The 16,895-nt window shown below is 35.8% G+C and overlaps 1 protein-coding gene across 3 annotated transcripts; it reads right to left on the minus strand.

The window, feature by feature from the left end:
- Window positions 1-3,725: 3,725 nt before the first annotated feature.
- On the minus strand, window positions 3,726-15,588 carry LOC120414233 (interaptin-like). 3 transcript variants are annotated; one of them, XM_039575343.2, is made up of 2 exons: window positions 13,618-15,588; window positions 3,726-4,372 (listed from the first exon to the last, which is right to left on the minus strand). In XM_039575343.2, the coding sequence occupies exons 1-2, from the start codon at window positions 15,436-15,438 to the stop codon at window positions 4,109-4,111; spliced, it is 2,085 nt and encodes a 694-aa protein (XP_039431277.1). In that variant the 5' UTR covers window positions 15,439-15,588; the 3' UTR covers window positions 3,726-4,108. The 3 variants fall into 3 exon arrangements, with proteins under 3 accessions (XP_039431277.1, XP_039431279.1, XP_039431280.1); XM_039575345.2 differs by having other exon boundaries at window positions 4,132-4,343; XM_039575346.2 differs by lacking the exon at window positions 3,726-4,372 and adding an exon at window positions 8,394-8,686.
- Window positions 15,589-16,895: the final 1,307 nt, after the last annotated feature.

Consider the following 16,895-nt stretch of genomic DNA (forward strand, 5'->3'; position numbering starts at 1 on the left):
ATAAAAATATCGGATTTTTTCCATGTACCCTTTCCTCCGATAAGTCCTAATCATAATCTACAACTTTGCCGAAGGCGCTAAATCGATCAGAAAATCCCTTCTCAGGATACAGAATTTCTTACATTTACATACCCATTTTGTGTTACTTGCCCCCATAATTGTATAGAGACTTGTATGGAAAAACGAATGATGTTTCTTTTGACATAGGCAATAAATGGACAAAGTTTCATCCAGATAAAAAAATACAAAGAAAAGGTGATTTGCAAAATAGCAAAATTGCTTATGTTATCTTTTTTGTTTTCATTTAACCTTAAAAAAGTCATAATCAAGCTTTTCCATCTCTGATTTGTTTTTTTTTTTTTCAAAAGGTTCATAAGATTTCCTATACATTTGTTTCAAATATATTCAAGATTAATTTGAAATATTGAATAGTTGCTGTGATACAGCCTTTAAAAAAGGAAATCACACAAGATGAACTATTTCCTATCAACAAATTAACGATGAATTTTTAAGTAACGATTACTTTTTTTGTAATTTGATTGGTTTTCTGTGACGAGAGCCTATTACTGAGCAAATTTGAGTTCAATTTTTAATGTTGAAAAATAAATATAAACTAAGATTTTGAGATTTTTTGATAAAAAATATAAAAAGAAAAATCAACCCTTTTATTAAAAAAGCCCAACATATCGTATTTTTAACCAAATCAAAATTTCGTTTAAACTTGGAAAGTATGAAAATATTTATATTTGAAACACAAAAAGTTTCATCAAAATAAAAAAATACAAACATTAAATTTCGAAAGCAATTACTCACTATTGGGAGAACCGCAATGCAAATGACATTAGAGACGACCAAAGGGTCATTATAGGGGAAAGTGGGGCAAGTGTAACAAGCTAAGAAAATGCTCGTTATAACCCATCAAAAACGTAAGCAAATCTGTCGATTTTTTTATAATCATCTAATTTCAGGTCTTGACTAAGACTTTGATAGAACAAGTTTTTAAAAAATCCTGTTTTTCAATGTTAAAAATTGATTTTAAAAATTTTGATTTTCCGTACGTTCTTCTCAACTAGTGGGGCAAGACGAACAACCCGTTGGGGCAAGAGGAACAATGCATGAAACAACATGTTAATTTGCTAACAATTGAACTGTTATCACTTAGATACATCAGATTAGAATGTATTTGAAACGTTTCTTTCATTTTTAGATTCAATAATAATATTTTACTAAAAATTTGATCGTTTATACAAAAACAAATTATTACTTAGATGAAAAAAAGGAAATTTTCATAATATCACTATATTTTGTATGGAATTTTTTTTTAACAGTTGTTTATCAGTTTTTAAGTACTTTAATGTATTTATTTCCCAATAAAATATATTGTTGCAGCAATTCGTATTTTTTTCTATACTAAAAATCCATATGGTACACTTGCCCCACCTGAACAAGGTTTTTTAAAAGCACTCAACAACAATAACCAAATGTTAAATCATACTTTGTAATAGGTGCATGTCATTGGTACGGACACTACTGATCTAGGAAAAATAGCATTTTGATAAAATGAGCCTTAAAACGAACCCTAAGCCTTATTTTGTACTTTCCAAATATTATAAGAAAACAAAGGTTTTGAAAAAAACTTCATTAAATCTCATGCCCCGTGGCGTTTACGTCGTTTTGGCGGTTATGTGGTAGTAGAATCAGCTAATTGCATTGCTAGCAACAATTCCTCATACCGGAAATAATTAAAATTGTAAAAATTACGGCCGTACGAGCGATTGTTCCTCTTGCCCCGTATGGTCGTCTTGCCCCACCTTCCCCTAATATGAAATTTGCTGAACCATACGAAAAAAATATCGTAAAGAACACGTTTGTGTTGACGGGAAAAAATTTCAAAAAGGTCAACAATCATTTCTTCGCAGTACGCTATCGTAAAATTCAGATAATTAGTGAAAAATATCTAATATCAAATGAAGGTTTTTGTTTTGAGTGCCAAAAGACCTCTTTAGGTAACTAAAGATTTGAAAAGTATATTTAATTTTCAATGAAATGAAATGTTTCTCGATTTTGACAGTTGAGTAAACGGAAATGTTTCCAAAACTATTTTTTAACTTTTTGCCTTCCTCACCTTACTGAGGAAAAGCTAAAAAATGACTCGAAAAATGAACTTCTTAACTTGACCTTCTAGACCCACCTTCACGTATTCTTCGACTCGGAATCAAGTTCTGAGCAACAAAAGTATGTGTGCGTGTGTGTAGGGATGTTGATCGAAAAATTGTCACTCGATTATCTTCGGACTGGCTGAACCGATTTGGACCGTTTTGATCTCATTCGATTAGTCTTGGGGTCCCATAAGTTACTATAAGTTACTAGCGTGATGTTTAGTTAAGAACTTCAAAAGTTATGCCAAAAAGCCGATTTAACCAAATATCGGAAAACTAAAAGAGTAAGATATTTGGATGAAAATGATGTCCGGATCAATCATGCAACTCATTGTTAGACGCATAATCAAAAGACCTTTCCAACAAGTCTGAATGATTGGAGATCTGACAAACTTATCAATAGTTATGATCATATGAAGTTAAGTTTAGAGAAAATTTTTGTCGTTTGTAAATTTTTATTTTACCAAAAAAACTGAATGAATTCTTGGAACGCATCAACCAACTTACGGTGGTCTTTAAAAACTCTTTTTTTTTGGAATTTTGAGCACGCCATCGAACAAAATTACCATAAAAACCGAAGAGAGCTCTGGCTAACTGCTGTATGAGTCAGTTGTGTTGCAATGTGTAGTTTTCCAGGTAGTTAAATAACGAAACAAATTGATTTAGCATATTGTAGTCTCCAAATCAGGCAATGAGTTAAAAGCCTTTCTTATAATTTGGGAAATATTCGTGCTTAAAAAAGGTTTTAAAGTCTTCTTACTCTTACTCCATCTTTTTATCCAACTGTATGTATTTTAAAGAAGAAAATTTAACGTTGAATGATATTATCTTAGTTCAACAAACTTTTTTTTCAAATCCATACATTATTCAGTGCAACCCTAAATCAAAGTCACACTATAATGCGGTCCTTATGCCATTTCCTCATCATTCTTTGTTTGTCGCGAAAACATGGCAATATAGGATCCATTTCTGGTACACTCACCGTGTTTATTTTTTTCCTTCAACAGCAAAAAAAATAACACAAAAAAGACATGAAAACATCCAACCAGCATGCACTTGCACTATTCATTTCAAACACAGAAATGAGAATTTATGCAACGCGATCTTGGTATCGTTTGCGCCAACTTCTCCTGACGAGGGGGTGTCTTTTGCTTTTGCTTTGGCCTGGTGTTTTCCTCGTGTTCGTCCTGGCAGGTTTGCCCAGGGAGAGGGATATTAAAATTCATATTATTTGCACTGCTAGCTGTCTTTTGCTTGCTCCTTGCTCGCTGCCAGTGTGGGAGTGTAATAGTAGATGCTGCTAAGCTGCCTCCTCTCGCTGGATGAGCAGCATTGTTTTATGAGTTTATTCTTGCACTTGACGTTGGTTGCTAATAACGGCAGGGGATAAACTGGGGAAAAGTAGCACCGGTTCTGATGGGGATTAACGATTGCTGGAAAATGAACTCGCATTTGCAAATACAAATTCATGCTGTTTTGTTTTTCTGAGGAATGGAGTTGTGCAATATTTTATCATATTGATTAAGAATTGTTATTTGAGGACCTGTAAAAAAAAGAAACCACACCTAATTTGATTAAGTTTTTATTTCTCAATATCCAGCTGAATTTCATAGAGAGAGTAGTAGGTTTATAAAAAAATATAAAACAAGTTGACGCCAACTTTGCAGTACATTTTACGATATTTAAGATTACTCTTATAACATTTCACTAAGATTAAACTCATTATGGTCTGCGTTGCATTTTGATTAGTATGTTTAAAGGAAACTGCCTAACTGATTAACATTTTCAACAAATCACGTCACCTTTTTTCTTTTTCTATTTTTCTTTTACTTTTACTCAGTTTGATGTACAGTAAAGTTGCCAACAAAATACGCATTTCTAAATTTTCCTGGTCATGTTCACACGATTTCTTCCTCTATTTTAACTTTCTTGAATGTTTTGTCTGTAACTCACGACGGATTACAGCAGCAGCAGCAGTGGGGCTCCTCCGGTCCCGCCGAATCTTCTTTCAGCGCAAACCCGTGCCCCCCCGATCGCAGCTCGTCCGGATGTTGATGGTAGGCCACCAGCCGGGGATGGCCAGAGTTGCCATTGCCGCCGCCGCCATTACTTTCGACCGTTCCGGACCTGCTCGGCTTCCTCCTTGATGAGTTCGATCTTTTCGGTGTAGGTTTTCTGGATGTCCTGCAAGGAGAGCAAGCGGACGGAGAGGGCTTTTTCTTAGTTGCAACAGAGGCACGGTTCCGAGGGGGTGGGCGTGGAAAGGGGGTGTGAGGGAGCTTGGTTTCGGGATCGGAGCAGCCTGGGGGAGGGGGCTATTTATCGATGGAGGTTTATGGCAACTTGAAACAAAATCCTAAAAAGTTGGTTCACAGCAAAAAATAACATATTCATTGAGCAATATTTAATACAATACCATAACCCGGCATGACATCGATAAGATTCCAATTTCGTTGCTAATTCATTTCTGTGAAAATTATTATTTTTAAAACCTTTGATATTTGGGCGACTTTGATAGTCACTGTGTTTCTTACGAATTTCAGCATAAAAAAGTGCAAATTAAAATGATTATTTCAAATTGACCATTAGTAAGTTTACTTTTAATATTTGAATAGAATTTTGCAACTAATTGTTTGTTCAACTGAGTTAATTTAATTTTAATAACATGTATTTAAATTTTAAATAAAAAGTTCCAAGTTTGTGCAAATTTCGTAAGGAATTGATTTTACATAAAAATACAAATTTGTGGGGCCACAAAAAACAATTTTGCAGAGTATTTCAAAAAATTTCTATTGAAAATGCCATCTGAATATATATTTTCGAGTTCTGTTTCAATAACACCTACAACTTTTAACAAAGAAACTAATATTAATTGTTCTCAGTTTTAATTAGCAAAAGAATCTGACAATGCAGTCCGTGCTTCGTTCTGAACTAATTTTCATTGAGAAAAACATGACACTTTTAAAGTATTGAAATAATGCATTTTATCCATGTTTTCCGTATTATAGTTTTAAACTTTTCGAAATCGATTGAAAACTACTGCTTTAAAGTACTTTAAACAGTTCTTTACTAGGTTCAATATGGTTCCATGCCATTTAAATTTTTTTTCCGTCCATCCTATGGAAAATTTGAAATAAGTATTGTAAGTGATGATTGCAATTGAACTTTGAATTAGTTAGCTTTCTTCTAGCTTAAAAAAGAGTTTTTTTTAAATGACGGAAATATTAAAAAGTGTTTAATAAGTTAGTAAATTGTCCGTATTCTTAGATTTAGTAGAGACATCATTATTGTTAAAATAAAAATGATTTTGATAGCATTTTTATGTAAATCTTCTATGCTATTCAATCTAAAGTTATTTTATTTTGAATGTGAGGTTCCTTTAATTATCATTTCAAAGAAGGTGGAGAAAGTTCACCAACTTATAGAAATTGGAGGAAAATTATACAAAATCTTTTTTTGTATTGATGAAACATTTTTTTTTGACAGGTGTTCGTTAGATTGCAAACAGTAATAGGTCGCTTTTTGAAAAAAAAATATATATAATTTTAACAAAAGTATAATTTGAACTTCCTTATGATTTACTGATTTTGCTTAAATTTTACTATAAACAAAAATATTTTAACCCTCTACTGCCCCAATTTTTTTTCGAAAATTTGTATTTTTCTCGAATTTAGGAGGTCATATTGAGCAACTTTTGTTCAATAAAAAACTGTACTTCTCTTGTTTTATGTTTTTCTTGTTTCATTATTAGTATTTTAATTTGCATCTATCTTGTTTAGTTTATGTTTGATTTTGGTAGTTTTTGGCCTACTCTAACAACTCCTATCATTAAATTTTGCATATGGGTCATTCCAGGTCAACTGAGTACACTTTTGGACTCGACCATCACCGATTTAGACCAAACTTGGAGAGAACGTTCATCTATCGATAGTTAACAGAAATCCCAAGTTTGGTGCTGATTGGACCATCCCTCTATTTTTGGCACCGCCCTCTTTTTTGACGATTTACTAAAAAACTTTTTTTTCTTTTATCATAACTTTACGACTATTTGAGCAAATGACTTTCTACAGGTTGCATTTTATAGAAAATTGTCCAAGGAATCAGATAAAAATAAAATTTTAACCCTTAAATGCCCAATAATATTATATTTTAACGGTTTAAGTATTAAAATTCAGTTTTGACCAATTCCTTATATTTTAATTTGTTTTATTTTATCACCATCGTGTTCCCCGGACAATTTTACATAATAATCAATGTAGACCTAAAACTAAAATGAACTATTGGTGAGATACAGCGATTTTACTGAAAAAAGTTTGATTTTGCGCAGCACACGGAAGTACATGGTGTACTTTTCAACAAAAAGGGATGATTCCCGCATAGTTCGGTTTTTATATGTGAGAAACTTATTTCGGATTTGAATTCATAGGACAAAGTGCAGCGCAAAATCAAACTTTTTTCGGTAAAATCGCTGTATCTCGCCTACAGTTCATTTTAGTTTGAGGTCTACATTGATTATTATGTCAAATTGTCCGGGAAACACGATGGTGATAAAATAAATCAAATTAAATTATGAGGAATTGGTCAAAACTGAATTTTAATACTTAAAACGTTAAAATATAATATTATTGGGCATTTAAGGGTTGAAATTTTATTTTTATCTGATTCCTTGGAAAATTTTCTATAAAATGCAACCTGTAGAAAGTCTTTTGCTCAAATAGTTGCAAAGTTATGATTAAAAGAAAAAAAAGTTTTTTAGAAAATCGTCAAAAAAGAGGGCGGTGCCAAAAATGGAGGGATGGTCCAATCAGCACCAAACTTGGGATTTCTGTTAACTATCGATAGATGAACGTTCCCTCCAAGTTTGGTCCAAATCGGTGATGGTCGAGTCCAAAAGTGTACTCAATTGACCTGGAATGACCCATATCTAATTTTTTGATATTTTTAATGTTGTTTTTCACATTTTCTGCGATAAAATGGCACCATTATCATTTAAATTGTAAAAAAAATGCGTAGAGACAACATCTGGGACACTAAACAAAATACTGCATACTTCTTTTTACTAGAAATATAGGAAATGTTAGTAAAAACGCAGCCAAAGTTGAGCTTAAAAATATTAACATTTTAAAAAACATTGGCAAAGTCACATAAAACAAGTAAAATTACCACCCCATAAATTTTCTTAAATTTTAACAGTTCTTGATTTTTTGGCGACTTTTATTTTAATCGAAGCCCGTCTAAAGGCCTGGTTGGGTTGTAGAGGGTTAATCTCTGTACTGCCTATTTTTTTCCACGATTTCTTTTTTGATCTTTTTGTACAACATTAATTCAATTGAAAATAAATACACTTTTCATCAGTTTTTGCCTTTTTTACTAAAGAAAATAATAGAATTTGCTTTTGGATTTGATGAGAGATCAATCTTCATAATCCGAAATTTTCAACAAGGAAAATTCATAGGAAAAAATCTCTTAATATTCATGGCTGACAAAACTATTTTATCTTAAATCCCTGATTTGCTTTTGTCTCGTGTTTATTGTTTAAATTAAAATTATGTATTTTGGTTTATCCTATGTTTTTTTTTATTAATAAGCCATAAAAATAAACCATGACCTAAAAACTGCAAAAAATTACAAACGATCCAACATATTTTCAAAAAAGCATTGTTCGTTTAACTTTTTCACCTGCTTTTGCAAGGGGTTCACAAAAGAATTATTTAATTTCATTCGACCTAAATTTACAAGATAAAAATAAACAAATTTGTTTAAAACTTAAAACACTTTTAAATAAATAAATGTCGTTCTATTTTATTTGGTCACAAAACTGTACACAGTTACTGTATACTGATTCCATCCCTCCATCCCAGCTGCGGGAATTTATGACATGCCTCGATGCTCGTGATTTGAGATCAAAATGTAAACAAAGCACACACACAATCACGCATCCTACTAATTAGGTTACCGGGGAGGAAAATGTTAGGGAAGAAAGGAAACAGAAAATTCCAGAGATTGAAACAGTAACACACACAAAACACAAACATTAAAGTTGATGATCATTACCTCACTGTCTAGTTTCTAATCAACACCGGCAGTTTTCAGCTTACTCCAAGAAAAACGAGTTGGGTTATGGTTACACGTGTGATTATTAGGTGGTTTGCGAGGGGGGGGGGGGGGGGGAGATAAATAAACACAACGATTTGTGCGACTTTTTTTTTTTTTTTTTTGAAGTGGTGAGGAGCGGAGAAGAAAAGAGGATGGAAATGGTTGGAAAAGTCAGAATGTGTCTTCTTCTCGTCATCTTCCCGGTCCTGTTCCGTCCAACTACATAACGTATATTTCGTAAGCTGGGTCTTCTCTGTGTTAGTGTGCGTGAATTTAGAGAAAATGTGCATCAGTTTTAGTGCTTGTAGAATACAACGTGGGGTGGGGGGTGAGAGGAAAACTCTTGGCCCAACTTTCCTCTCCCGGAAGGGGAAGGAGGAGCAGGAGTCTACCACCTATTTCTTTTGTTTCGAGCCAGCTAGTTGCACCGTCTGTGAAAGAGCGAAACAGAGAATGAAAAAGAAAAAAAAAAGAGATATAAAGCGATAGAGTGTTATAGTTTTTTTTTCAGTAACAAATGAGAGTAAAAAAGATGCTTAAATAATAAGAGTATAAAAAAGTAAGAACAACGAAGAAGAAAAGAACGGCACGAAACAAAAGCGACGGGAAAAAAACCGGGCGGGCAAAGGAAAAGCGTTGGAACAATAAGACAAAATAAGAGAGAAGAAACAGTGGAAAACGGGATTGACCTATTTTTAAGTACGAAGCAGTCGGTGGGCGAGTGAGTTGCTACTCCAATGATTAAAAGTGGTGTAGAAATGAAGAAACAAGTTGCAGCAGCGCTCGAACTCCTCCTCCCGTGTGAAGCAAGAAGCAACGGGAATCGGGGGATCTAATTTTGAAACACAAAGTTTTTTTTCCCCGGCAGCTCAGCAGCAGAAGTGGATTGAATCCTGACCTGCTGAACGTGTTTTATATATAGTGCGAAACGATGGGCAAAGGGAGCAAGAAAACATCACCGGAAAATCAATTGAACCGTTGTGCGGAGGTAGTAGTTTGTAGTAAAAGCTGGATGTGGGGTTCGAGGGGGGTGGTACTTCATAGAATGTTTGGTGTATAGTGTGTTTTCGGGTGCAGTATTTTTCTTGCGCTTTTCTCAAAAACTAATATTGGTTTGGTGCTTTAAAATGCATCGCATTTGTGATTAATAAACGACATGTTTGATTTCTTTTATTATTTAGCATATGAAAATGAAAACAAATCAATTTTATTTTAAAATACAGCAATTCCCCACGAAAACAGCATGATTCGAAAAAAAGTTCTCCGATTGAGCTCAATTTTTTTCTGGGGGTCCTTGGCCAAAATAATTAGACCCGTATTTTTTTGTTTGGCCATTAGGGTGACCTACGCCGTGTTAGGGTGGTTCAAAAAATGACAATTTTCGTCGATTTTCGCAAAAACCACTTTTTTCAAAAAATCATATGTCTGAAAATATTTTTATCGGATTCCTCGGAAAATTTCACAAAACATAACAAAAAATGGTGGAGTTATGTTTTCGATACTCTGAGATACGATTTTTTGAAAATAAAAACTGGATTTTTCGACGCGCAAAAATGGGAAAGTGGCGAAAACGGCAAGAAATCGGCTTTTTTCACTAAAACTGCGATAACATTAAAATTTCAGCGATGACCTATAGATGTTATGGTACCAAAAGTTGCGTCTTTTAATTATGGTACCCAGACATGTATAGGTCATCGCTGAAATTTTCAAGTTATCGCAGTTTTAGTGAAAAAAGTTGATTTTTACCCGTTTTCGTCATTTTTCCATTTTTGCGCGCGGCGCGTAGAAAAACCCTGTTTTTATTTTCAAAAAATCGTATCGCAGAGTATCGAAAACATGACTTCACCATTTTTTTGTTATGTTATATGAAATTTTCCGAGGAATCCGATAAAAATATTTTCAGACATAGGCTCTTTGGTCCCGAGACCTTCAAAACAGCATTTTAAGTTTTCATACGACCTTTTCAAATGTTAAACTAGATTTTTGAAACTTCTTACTATTTTTCCCAAATAGCCAAACTAATCACCTTTCTTTTGCGTCTAGGACAGCTAAAATCGGATGAAATGGCGCGGAGATATGATTTTTTGGAAAAAGTGGTTTTTGCGAAAATCGACGAAAATTGCCATTTTTCGAACCACCCTAACACGGCGTAGGTCACCCTAATGGCCAAACAAAAAAATACGGGTCTAATTATTTCGGCCAAGGATCCCCCAGAAAAAATTTGAGCCTGATCGGAGAACTTTTTTTTCGAATCATGCTGTTTTCGTGGGGAATTGCTGAATACTTATATTGTTACTTATTTTGATTTCATCAAATAAAAATCACGAAAATTTGATATTCTGTGTTCCGAATCATCTTCAATACCATGTCTAGCAAAGACCGGGGGGAAATGAAAGAATTTATTTTTTATATGTCAAGATGATACAGATTTATTTTTCTGAAACATGTAAATGTGATAGGGCACATAATGTCCATGTTATTTAGTTTTCATAAAAGATTTTTTCAACGGTGTTTTAAAGAAAAGATGCTTTGAAAATTGAAATTTTGAAATTATTGATTACTTTGGTAGTTTAAAACTCAAGATTAAAAGTGTGCAAATTGACTTGATTACTTCAATTGGACCATTACTTATTGATTTTAGTGTTCATTGTTTAACTACACGGAGAAAAATCACTTCCCAAAATCGCGAACAAACGTTCAGGATATTCGGGACCAGGGACAATGTGTTAACATTTCCAAAACGTATTATGGAGTTTTAAATCTATGCTTTTGTTCTTGTAAGCTCAGTAACTTTTTAAAAAAACCTTGTACATTTGAGCTAAAGTAAAAAAGTATTGAAAAAGCTGAACATTTATTATTATTTTTTTATAAATAAATAAATACATTTGTATACCAAGTCAGCTCTGATTCAGGATTCTAAAAATCTCACATTTGCAAAGAAATTTGCTTTACTCAAAATGCGTGCTTAGAGAAAATTATTTGTTAAGAGTGGAAAATTAAAAAAAAAAACCGAAAGATGAAGCCAATTTTCTGATTTAAATTTATCTTCATGAATACAATCAATTCAAGATATTTTTGAATAAATGTTGAAAAATAAAACCTTCAATTTATCGATGTCACCTTAGATTACAATGAACTTTTATAGGAAAAAAAATCTTTGTATAAATACTCTCCACTAGAAAAACTTAATTTTATTGTAAAAAAAATGTTTTTTTTATTTTTTTTTAATTTGGCTCAAATTTTGTGGGGTCCTTTCCTATGACCAAACAAGCCATTTTGTATTATTGTTTTACCCATACTAGTCTCCATACAATCTTAGCAGTTGTGGTATGGTACGTAAAGATTCGAGAATCTTTAACTTTTGAAGGAATTTTCCGATCGATTTGGTGTCTTCGGCAAAGTTTAATGTATTGATTAGAACTATTTCAGAAAAAAATAATATTTTGCTGATTTTAAAGTTTACTTTATTTCACAAACAAATCAATTTCCCAAAAATCAATATGTTTTAATTTTTGAAGTTTTTTAATAAGTTAAAGGGAACAAAAGCCCGAATCTTCTGAGCCATAGAGAAGTATGGACAAAAATGGTGCAGCCGAAGATATGATTTTTTGAAAAAATGTGATTTTGTAAGAGAATTCAAATTTAATTTGTTTCTTTTTAGTTTCTAATGAAAAATTACATTTGCTATCGAAAAGTACTTTACAGATTTTTCGATATAGTGCCCCGTTTTCAGGATAGCTTAAGTTTAATTTTATGTCAAAAATCCCGTTTTTCGTTTATTTTTTTAAAAGGTGTCCATTCCATAATTCTCTAAAAATTTTCCAATATCTCAGCAAATAATGATCAAATATTGAATGTTGAAAAATTAAAATTTTTGAAACTTTAAGATCCTTTCGAGAAAACATTTTAAAATTTTTTAAATCAATCCCTCTTTAAATGTTTGTCTTGATTCAAACATTTTCAAGATATTTTTTCAAAATGATTATAAAATTTGCTAAAGATAGCTTATTTTTAAGCAAAAATAATTTAACAAAAAAAATATATTAAAAAATGGTATTGGATCTCTTTCAAATCGAAAATCATTTAAAGTGGATTTTCCTACGTTTATAATTATATTAAAAATATTTAGCTTTTTCGTAAAATACCGATGTACAGAATCGCAAAAACTTTTGCTTTCTCAAAATTTCTCAGTGAAAAGGTTGTTCATTAAACAAGGAATAAGCAAAATTATGATGATAATCCAATAAATAATTTTGTTACATCTTTTTAAATAAAAGAAAATTCATTTTGTTTAAACCAAAAACATTCAAACCTAATGATCAAAATTATTAAAAATAATTATTATAACAAATTCTTGTAAAACATCCAAGAATTAATTAAATTATTGGTTTTAAAGTGTACAGTGTTTTGTTATCCTCAAATATGTAAAGTAACGATTTAAAAAAAAAATAAATGCTGCCAAATTGTCAATAAATTTAAAACATTTTTTAAAATGGTTGAACATTTTTTCTGATAGGTGTTCAAATTTGAGCTTCAAATTTTGTGAAATTTCTTAAAGCTGCACTTTTGATTAAAAATACACATATAAAATTTAGAATATATTTCTCAATAGTTGACAATCGATTTCTAACAGTTTTTGAATTTAAATAAAAAATAAAAAAAAATATTTTTGCCCCCTTATTTTTTGATATTTTTGAAGAAGAGAGAAGACAAAATCAATTTAAATAAATTTGAATCAGCTTTATCACAAAAAATCGATCTCATTCATAATATAAAAAAAAATCCAGAATCCGCAAACACCATACATTTTTAACAGTCTATTTTGTTTTTTCTCTTTTCAGGTGAGCAATTTGAAATGTTTTTCAACCCATGCCCATAAGCAGGTTCGTTTTCCCATTCGATGCGGCCTCCATTAAAAATAATTGCAACCATAAAAAAAAAAGAAAAAAAAATCACGCCTCAACACCTCCACGAAAAAAAACACCTCCCACGTTCACATCCAATTCGATCCATTTTCCCGGAAGTACTTTTTAACGCGGTCACCATCACCGTGTCATTATTTTGTATATCACCACACACACACTTTCACTCCACCCCTCTTCAATTGCGAAACTGCTTTCACAGAGCGAGCAAGCTTGAAGCAAGCCATGAACCTTCCCCGCCAATTTTGCGCCCATTTTCAATCGTGTGTAAAAGTCAAATAAAAAGATAAACAAGCGAGTGTCATCCCCCTCACGTCAGTAGTTGCGTCCATTCTCGGTCATTTTGGGTCATTTCCGGATGTGTCGTGAACAAACGCGCACGGTTAGTGATCTTCAGGCAAACGACACGCATGCAGCTTCTGGCTGACAGCCGAACTAACCTTGAACAGTTCCACCTGCTTCGTGTACTCGTCCTTCAGATCGTTGTACGCTTTGAGCGAGGCCGCCAGCTTCTTCTCCAGCAGCGTTTGCTGTTCCCGCTCCGCTTGCATCCGGGTGTCGATGTTCTCGAAGCGCGTCTGCAGCTGCTCGTGCTCCATGTTCCGGATGTTCAGCATGTCCTTGGTGATGGTGACGACCTCCTTGATGTTTTCGATCTGGTTCTGGAGCGCTTTGATTTGCATCTCTTGCGTTTTGACGGTTTTGGTGCGCTCGAAGAGCAGTTCCTTCGCCTTGGTGAGCACCTCCTCGTGCTTTTCTTTGAGCTTCTTTATTTCTTGGGTTTCACCCTTCTTGTTTCCTTCGAACTGGTGCTTGAGCACCTCGCTTTCCAGCTGGGAGACTTTGGACTTGAGGATGTCGTTCTCGAGCAGCTTCTTCTTCATCTCGCTTTCGAGGTCTTCGATGCGTTCGTTGAAGTTTTTGCTTGGGGAAAGTTCGCACTCCAGCTGGACGACCTTGGCCCGCAGAATGTCAGTCTCGATGGAGCGCTTCTTGAGCGAGTTCTCCAGCTCGGAGATGCGATCGGTGGATTCCTGCGAATCGCTCGGTTCCTCTTCCGCTGTGTTCAGCTTCGATCGCAGTATGTCATTCTCGATCTTCAGCTTGCGCACCTCTTTCTGGAGCTCTTCGACCTTGGCGTTTGCGGGGCTGTCCGCCAGCGGAACTCGCTCCAGCTGTTCGACCTTCGATCGCAGTATGTCATTCTCGATGACCTTCTTCTTGAGCTCCTGCTCGAGGTTTTCGATTTTGTACGAGCTGGCACCGCTTGCGGTCTGCTTGTTCTCCATCTCGGACAGCTTCGAGCGCAAGATGTGGCTCTCGGTTGTGCTCTTCTTCAGTCCACGTTTCAGCTCCTCGATCTTCTCGCTGCTCGAATCGTGGGCAGCCGTAGCGTCAGTCTCAAACATCCTCATCTTGGCCCGCAGCATGTTTCCCTCAGTGGTGCTTCGCTGCAGTCCCTTCTCCAGCTCCTCGATTTTGTCGTTTGACTCATCCTCATCCCGATTGGCTGCATCACTCTCCATCGAGGTGACCTTGCCCCTCAGGATATCAGCCTCAATCTGGTACTTCCGCACCTGCTTCTCCAACTCCCTAATCCGATCGTTCGAGTCCGTGTTCGAACCGGGAGAGTTCTCAAACTGCTTCAGCTTCGACCGCAAGATGTCACTCTCGATGCTCTTCTTCTTGAGCTCCCGCTCGAGCTCGCCCGTTCGCTCCGAAACCTCGTGGTCTCCCTCCAACTCCTTGATCTTCTCCTTCATCACCACACTCTCGGTACGCTGCAAACCCCGCACCAGCTCGTCGAGCTTTTCCTGCGCTTCCGGCGTGGGCGGTTCCGTCTCAATGTCCGTAAGCTTACCGCGCAGAATACCGTTTTCGATGATTCGCTTCTTCAACTCCTTCTCCAGCTGCTTCACCCGCTCCACCAGGTCGTTCGATCCCTCTGTTTTAGTCTCCGAGTTGGACAGCTTCGACCGCAGAATGTCCAGCTCCATCGTCTTCCGCTTCAGCTCCTTCTCCAGGTTCTCGATCTTCTCGTTGGATGCCGCATTGTTCGACGGAACCGTCTCCAGCTTACCCACCTTCGCCCTCAAAATGTCACACTCGATCGTCTTCTTGCGCAGATCCTTGTCCAGCGTTTTGATCTTTTCCCGCGCGTCCTCGCACTCCGTCTCCAGCCGGCTAATCTTGCTCAGGAAGTCCTTCTCCAGCCAGGCATCGAAATTGCTCATGTCACCGATTTCCTCGAGGTCCGACATTTTGCTCACTTTTGCCAGAAAACTTCACTCCCGCGCGATCGATTCCCAGAAATGCCTTTTCCGCACGAAATTCACTGCCGCTCTGCGGCAACGTGAAAATTTTTCCTTCTTCACGACGATCTCGAAGTCTCGCACCAACACCGGCGTGAGAAGTACACACGCGCAAATTCCTTCCTGAAATTCTTTTCTTTTCTCGCGCACCAACACACTGAAAGGTAGAAATTGCAAAATATCTTCTCAACAGAGAGTGAGGTTGGGAAAATCCACGCAGCGATCCAACTCGAACGGCAGACACCTACGGACTAAAACGCTTTCGTGAAATTCACAAGATTTGAGATTCGCGATCGCGGTGAGCGATCGTGATCAGGGCAAAACCCCGTTGCAACGAGGTAGATTCGTGCCGGCATTTCCAGTGCCCAGCTACAACCATGTCACGAGATCGTGCGTGACGAATTTCACGAGAGAGAGCGCGCAATCCACGAGAGGCACTGTGGTTGTTGAGAAATATGCCTCAATAAATTTTCCCGCGAACCATGCGCGCGCGATCACGCTCTGTGGAGGACTCTATTTTTGGACACCTTTCGGTACTAGAGTGGATGCGTCGACTGGTCGCGAGACTTGTAGGATTTCGCATGTTCTTGCCGGCATTGCGGACTGTGATCACTCGGCGGCGCGCACATTCTTCTTGTGCTCTTGTTTGTTGAGTCGGTGGCTGTCGTCAGCCGGCTGGCGTAGTTGAGTTGGACCGGTGGCGGCAGTGTTTTTCTTGCTAAGTTTGTGCCCAGTTTGTAATTTCTCAGATGGTGACTTAGGGCGTGGGACTGTGGGTGAAAATTGAAGCTTATTTTGAATAAAAATATCAATTAACAATCAAAAATAAATTGAATTTTAAAAAAGGAATTTAGGTTGAAAATGTTTAACGCAATACAGAGAGCAATTTTTACAAAAAATATTTTCTTGATTTTATTTATTATTTTATTTGGATGAAACCATGTCAAAACAAATTATTTTCATTGTTAGGGAGTCAATAAAATAAAATAAAAAGTATAAAAATTTTAATAACTAGCCATGGTATCAATATAAGAATTAAAAATGTTTTTAAAATGCATTTTATAACTGCCTTGTTGTTTTTCAATCATTACTTTTTCAAAAAAATCAAATTATTCGCTCTACAGCATTGCTTTGGCGCTCTCGATTGCGAGATTCCTACTCGAAACTAGGTGTCCGAAGGCTTGATTGTTGAGGCAATTGCAAACTTTTTTTACACCTTAGCTTCCGTCCACCTCGGGATTCGAACTGACGACCTTTGGATTGTTAGTCCAACCGCCTACCAGCGACTCCACCGAGACAGGATCCAGGGAGACGACTCCTACACCTGGACTGAGCTATCGACCTAACCCTCTAGGTTAGACCGGAGCCAACATTTACTTCCCCGTCCGACGGAAGGCGTGATCAGA

The sequence above is a fragment of the Culex pipiens genome, chromosome 2 (assembly GCF_016801865.2).
Source record: "Culex pipiens pallens isolate TS chromosome 2, TS_CPP_V2, whole genome shotgun sequence".
Taxonomy (NCBI): Eukaryota; Metazoa; Arthropoda; class Insecta; order Diptera; family Culicidae; genus Culex; species Culex pipiens.